The sequence below is a fragment of the Oncorhynchus kisutch genome, linkage group LG30 (assembly GCF_002021735.2).
Source record: "Oncorhynchus kisutch isolate 150728-3 linkage group LG30, Okis_V2, whole genome shotgun sequence".
In the NCBI taxonomy this organism is placed as follows: Eukaryota; Metazoa; Chordata; class Actinopteri; order Salmoniformes; family Salmonidae; genus Oncorhynchus; species Oncorhynchus kisutch.
In genome coordinates, this window is record NC_034203.2 from 34335964 (window position 1) to 34342840 (window position 6877).

Here is a 6877-nt window from a genome sequence, read left to right on the forward strand (position 1 = left end):
CTTTCAGTAACTCTCTCCCTCATTGTTTCAGTAACTCTCTATCTCTCATTGTTTCAGTAACTCTCTCTCTCATTCTTTCAGTAACTCTTTCAGTAACTCTCTCTCTCATTCTTTCAGTAACTCTCTCTCTCTCTCATTGTTTCAGTAACTCTCTATCTCTCATTGTTTCAGTAACTCTTTCAGTAACTCTCTCTCTCTCATTCTTTCAGTAACTCTCTCTCATTCTTTCAGTAACTCTCTCTCATTCTTTCAGTAACTCTCTCTCATTCTTTCAGTAACTCTCTCTCATTCTTTCAGTAACCTTCTCTCATTCTTTCAGTAACTCTCTCTCATTCTTTCAGTAACTCTCTCTCATTCTTTCAGTAACTCTCTCTCATTCTTTCAGTAACTCTCTCTTTCTTTCAGTAACTCTCTCTCTCTCTCTCATTCTTTCAGTAACTCTCTCTCTCCATCTCTCTTGTTTTTTCAGAAACTCTCATTCTTTCAGTAACTCTCTCTCATTCTTTCAGTAACTCAAATTTTTTCAGTAACTCTAATTCTTTCAGTAACTCTCTATCTCTCATTGTTTCAGTAACTCTCTCTCTCATTCTTCAGTAACTCTTTCAGTACCTCTCTCTCTCTCATTCTTTCAGTAACTCTCTATCTCTCATTGTTTCAGTAACTCTCTCTCTCATTCTTTCAGTAACTCTTTCAGTAACTCTCTCTCTCATTGTTTCAGTAACTCTCTCTCTCTCATTCTTTCAGTAACTCTCTCTCTCTCATTCTTTCAGTAACTCTCTATCTCTCATTGTTTCAGTAACTCTCTCTCTCATTCTTTCAGTAACTCTTTCAGTAACTCTCTCTCTCATTGTTTCAGTAACTCTCTCTCTCTCATTCTTTCAGTAACTCTCTATCTCTCATTGTTTCAGTAACTCTCTCTCTCATTCTTTCAGTAACTCTTTCAGTAACTCTCTCTCTCTCATTCTTTCAGTAACTCTCTCTCTCTCATTGTTTCAGTAACTCTCTATCTCTCATTGTTTCAGTAACTCTTTCAGTAACTCTCTCTCTCTCATTCTTTCAGTAACTCTCTCTCATTCTTTCAGTAACTCTCTCTCATTCTTTCAGTAACTCTCTCTCATTCTTTCAGTAACTCTCTCTCATTCTTTCAGTAACCTTCTCTCATTCTTTCAGTAACTCTCTCTCATTGTTTCAGTAACTCTCTCTCATTGTTTCAGTAACTCTCTATCTCTCATTGTTTCAGTAACTCTCTCTCTCATTCTTTCAGTAACTCATTCTTTCAGTAACTCTTTCAGTAACTCTCTCTCTCTAATTCTTTCAGTAACTCTCTCTCTCATTGTTTCAGTAACTCTCTCTCTCATTCTTTCAGTAACTCTCTCCCTCATTGTTTCAGTAACTCTCTCTCTCATTCTTTCAGTAACTCTCTCTCTCATTGTTTCAGTAACTCTCTCTCATTCTTTCAGTAACTCTCTCCCTCATTGTTTCAGTAACTCTCTCTCTCATTCTTTCAGTAACTCTCTCTCTCATTGTTTCAGTAACTCTCTCTCATTCTTTCAGTAACTCTCTCCCTCATTGTTTCAGTAACTCTCTCTCTCATTATTTCAGTAACTCTCTCCCTCATTGTTTGAGTAACTCTCTCTCTCATTCTTTCAGTAACTCTCTCTCTCATTCTTTCAGTAACTCTCTCCCTCATTGTTTCAGTAACTCTCTCTCTCATTCTTTCAGTAACTCTCTCTCATTGTTTCAGTAACTCTCTTTCTTTCAGTAATTATTTCAGTAACTCTCTCTCTCTCTCATACATAGAGCAGAGCCAACTCTCTGCAGTTCTGACAGACTTTGGAACGTAACATATACACATGCGCTCCAGATCCCTCACACGTCAGCATGTACCTGAGACACACACACCTTGCAAGCCAGTTCCTCCCTTGCCTGCAGGTATCTAAAACACACTTTCGCAAACACACACCTGTAGGGCATGGGATTGTAAATGAGTCAGGTTGGCAGATCTTGGAGTGCCTGTCGGGCGTGGCACAGGTGTATGACTCACATTTCACACACACCCTGGATGCAGGAAACACTTCCAGGGAACACACACCTTAACTGACTTGCCTAGATAAATAAAGGTTAAATAAATAAAATATTGAAAAAAGCACACCCCCAGCAGGACAGACAGTAATTTCTGCAATACTGATCTACTGAGTCAGGCAGCTAAGAAGTGTAGCCTCTGGAAACACAATAGGGCAGCAGGTAGCCTAGCGGTTAGTGCATTGGACCAGGAAACGAAAGGTGGCTGGTGTGTGTGTGTGTGTGTGTGTGTGTGTGTGTGTGTGTGTGTGTGTGTGTGTGTGTGTGTGTGTGTGTGTGTGTGTGTGTGTGTGTGTGTGTGTGTGTGTGTGTGTGTGTGTGTGTCAGCTGTGGGGCAGAGAGTTTGGCAGCTAATCATGACCCATATGGAGATCTATAGCCTCCTGAGACCCAGCAGCAACAACATTTAACATTACAGTAAATGGGGACAGTAGGTAAACAACATAGTTGGCGGCCTCCCGAGTGGTGCAGCAGTCTAAGGCACTGCATCGCCGTGCTTAAGGTGTCACTACAAACCCGGGTTCGATCCCAGGCTGTGTCATGACCGGGAGTCCCATAAGGGGGGCACAATTGGCTCAGCATTGTCCGGGTTAGGAGAGGGTTTGTCCGGGGGGGCTTTACTTGGCTCATTGCACTCTAGCGACTCCTTGTGGTGGGCCGGGCACCAGCAGGCTGACTTCGGTCGTCAGTTGATCAGTGTTTCCTCCGACACATTGGTGCGGCTAGCTTCCGGGTTAAGCGGGCAGGTCACGGTTTGGCGGGTCATGTTTCGGAGGACACATGACTGAACCTTCGCCTCTCCCGAGCCTGTTGGGCAGTTGCAGCGATGAGACAAAATTGTTATTGTATTGCAATTGGATATCACAAAATTGGGGAGAAAATACACAAAAATGTAATAAAACATAGTTGGCCGCATCCTGATGTCCACTACAGAGGACATGTATTAACAAGCTCTTATTTAATGTACCAATATATTACACTGCTCTGAAAACTCAACAAACTGTTCCTGAGGTACTTACTTATTAGAAACTGTTTCAATATCAAACTAACAAAACATATTACACAATTACACACACTTATAACATTGGCTAATTCCTACTAATTGTGATGGTAGCCATTTTGAAGAACCATAAAGAAAAAATGATCAAGGTGATACCATTGAAAATCCCAGAATGTCCTCTCAAAGGTACAACAGGACCAACACAGTGGTATCAAATCAAATCAAAGTTTATTTGTCACGTGCGCCGAATACAACAGTGAAATGCTTACTTACAGGCTCTAACCAATAATGCAAAAAAACAATTAGGGGAACAATAGGTCGGTAAAGAAATAAAAAACAACAGTAAAAAGACTGTGAAAAATAAAAATAACAGTAGCGAGGCTACATACAGACACCAGTTAGTTGGGCTGATTGAGGTGTTTATGGAGATTGAGATACGGACCAAAAACTAATACGGACCTAAAAATAAATTGCTGGGTCTCAGGAGGATAGAGGATCATATTTAGAGTTTCTCACATCCACCAGGAGATCACACAGTTGACATGATTTAATCATCAGGACATTCAAAAACACTCTTTATTAACACCCTATGGTTGGAACACAATTGTTTATAATTTCTGGGGTCTATGGCTCTGAGACACATACAGCAACACTGCCATCTACTGTGTGTGTGTGTGTGTGTGTGTGTGTGTGTGTGTGTGTGTGTGTGTGTGTGTGTGTGTGTGTGTGTGTGTGTGTGTGTGTGTGTGTGTGTGTGTGTGTGTGTGTGTGTGTGTGTGTGTGTGTTTGTATGTATGTCTGTATGTATGTGTGTGTGTGTGTGTGTGTGTGTGTGTGTGTGTGTGTGTGTGTGTGTACTTGTGGTTAGACGAAGTTCAACTTCCATATATGATAACTGTATAAACTTGAAGTCATTTTTTCTACATGAGAACTCATTGAGGGAATCACCTGTAAGCCAGAGTATGAAACCATGTTTTTGTCTCTACCGCCTGAATGTTCACAGGGCTGATGACCACTTGACTCAAATAAAGACAGTCTAAAACTGGAGCAAATTGTGTGATTGAGTTCGTTCAGACCAGTTCAGTTCAGAACTAAGAATGCTCCTCATTACAGAAAGTTACAGACCTGACTTATAACATTCCAGGTTAAAAGGGGAGAATCTATTCTAAAGGCAAATTCATTCCAATGACGCTTTGTTCATTCCAATGACGCTATGTCCGCTTTGCCCATAAGTCATGGATAACATTATGGTATTGAATGGGTCTGCGGAGCAGGCAGCTGATCCTAAGTGAATAGTTAACAGCGTAGTCATTCCTACTGGGCTAACTGAAGGAGCAGGGTTCAATTAGGCACAAGATTAATGTTACCACTACTTTTATTTCTCCCTCTCTCACACACACACACACACACACACACACACACACACACACACACACACACACACACACACACACACACACACACACACACACACACACTGTGAGTCTTTTACTGGGCTAAAAGAAGTGGTCTTTCACATCAAGCTAGGTGATTTGGGTTAAGTTTAGAATAAGGGTTAAGGGTAGGCTTATCTAAAATACTACAGCTGTCCCCAGCCATCCTCCCCGACCAACCTGTCTAATTTCATTTCTGTCTAGAGTAACTAGACCATTAGTAAGTACTGTATCATATGTCTTGGAGGTGCTCAGAAATACTTAAGCATGGTATGTATGGCTCTGAGGCCAGGCTGCCTTAGCCTACCTTATGTGACCCAAATGACAACGGCAAGCTCTGTATCTACAGGTTCACTTTACTCTACTTTGAGGAGTGAAGAAACACAGCATATGGTGCACAGGAAGGGACAAAAAGAATAATATGATGTTGAGTACCTCCATAAATAAAGTACCCTTATCTGTGGCTAAGTGAAACTCCCAAAGGGCCATTTGTATCCAGAGCTAGTAGAATTAAGCAATACGTCCCAAGCGTTTGTTTTATATGGTCAAAATACCACGGCTACGGGCTGTTCTTAAGCACGAAGCAACGTTTGTGATATCACCATTATCACAAACCCCCGAGGTGCCTTATTGCTATTATAAACTGGTTACCAATGTAATTAGAGCAGATTTTGTCAAACCCGCGGTATTCGGTCTGATATACCATGGCTGTCAGCCAATCATCATTCAGGGCTCGAACCCCCCAGTTTATAAATCTCTGTAGAGCAGAGGAATATGTCGTTTTGGAATCAGGTAACTTTTTAGTTGTGAAGGTAGACTTCACCAAATGACATTGCAATGACGTTGCCTTCCGAGTGGCGCAGCAGTCTAAGGCACTGCATCTCAGTGCTAGAGGCATTACTACAGGCCCTGGTTCGATTCCAGGCTGTATCACAACCGGCTGTGATTGGGAGTCCCATAGTGCAGCGCACAATTGGCCCAGCGTCGTCCGGGTTAGGGTTTGGCTGAGGTAGGCGGTCATTGTAAATAACAATTTGTTCTTAAATAAAATACAAAATAAGCAGCAGCCCAGGATATATTATGTTGAGTGAGATGCAAGACTTCCCTCTCACAAAATCACACATAGTATCTGCACATGAGCACAGGTTCGCTTCACGCTGTTTACAGCGTGGTAGCCAGGGCACCAATCTGAATGCGAATGAAACGCACACTTCTTATAGCGAAGTGCTGCCTAGCGGACTAGAACACTTGGAAAGGAAAAGGAGAGCCGCACACTATAGGAGCTCAGATGCAATAACCAAATAACCAACTTTTCGACAGACAATCTGTCTTCATCAGGGCACCAAAACAGCAGACAAGTTGAGCCTCCCACTTCAAAGCCCTTAGTTGTTGCGGAAATTGACCCACTATTCTGTTTACTTTCTGCATCTACGTCATATCGCTGAGTCTACCTTTAATTCATGAACTGCAGTAAGATTGGAGGAGCTCGCGGACAGGCACGAACCTGCAAAAGGCAGTGAAAACCCACCAATAATGAACCGGTAAGACAAACATGCCAGTCTGAAACTTCAACTACATTTAGACAACTAAATTAGAATGAACTCATTCAAATATTTCCTGACTAAAAGTAAGAATGAGGTTGAGACAAGAAACTTTTGCAAAGAACCTGCGAGCCTGTGAAGTAGACTGCAGTAGCAGTAACCTGGTAAACATTTGGTTCGACAGCTGGAATGGAAAACAAAAGAAAACAAATCGAAATATATTTTTGAAATGTATTTTTAAAGTAAGGATACTTACATGGTCTTATCCACTGGAGCTAACTGTCGGTGCATGGCGAGAGAGAAGCCGAAAAGACTCCCGGGCTCTCCATTCTTTATCAGGACGTTGTCTGTGTCCAGGTTGAAAGATGATATTTGCGTCCATTCCAGGAGAAAGAGAAGCGATAGAGATGAGAGGAATTGTATCCATCTATCCCCCATGGCAGCAAGGAGAGTTTATTTCTGTGTGATTGAAAATAAACACCGTTATGTCTCCCGGTAACTCCACCAGTTAATCTGTGGTATAACTCACGCTCCAGTTAAGTAAGTCTGAATGTAGCATGCTTGCTCACTCTGGGTTTTGGGTAGGATGTTGCCCACTGGAAGCTTGTGCCGCGCCCCTCCTACCCCCCCCCCCCCCCCCCCCCCCCCACTCTCCCTCTCCCTCCTCTGTTCTCTTACCTCAGGTGTTGTCAGTGCTTAATTTGTAAATAGGGAGGTGATCTAGGGGGCTCAGAAGTAAAAGAACACAATCGCAATTTTTTTCCACCTTTATAATAGAGCATTGTATGCATATCATCACATTTCATAGTGGCACAGAGTAG

General features: G+C 42.2%; 1 protein-coding gene across 1 annotated transcript in view; it reads right to left on the reverse strand.

Annotated features, from left to right (window-relative positions):
- The window catches only part of LOC109874753 (integrin alpha-6), a 52562-nt gene extending 45939 nt beyond the window's left edge, over positions 1–6623 (reverse strand). The window contains exon 1 of the mRNA XM_031810405.1: positions 6313–6623. Coding sequence (XP_031666265.1) covers positions 6313–6494 — 182 coding nt within the window. The 5' untranslated portion in view covers positions 6495–6623. The remainder of the gene's footprint in view (positions 1–6312) is intronic.
- Positions 6624–6877: the final 254 nt, after the last annotated feature.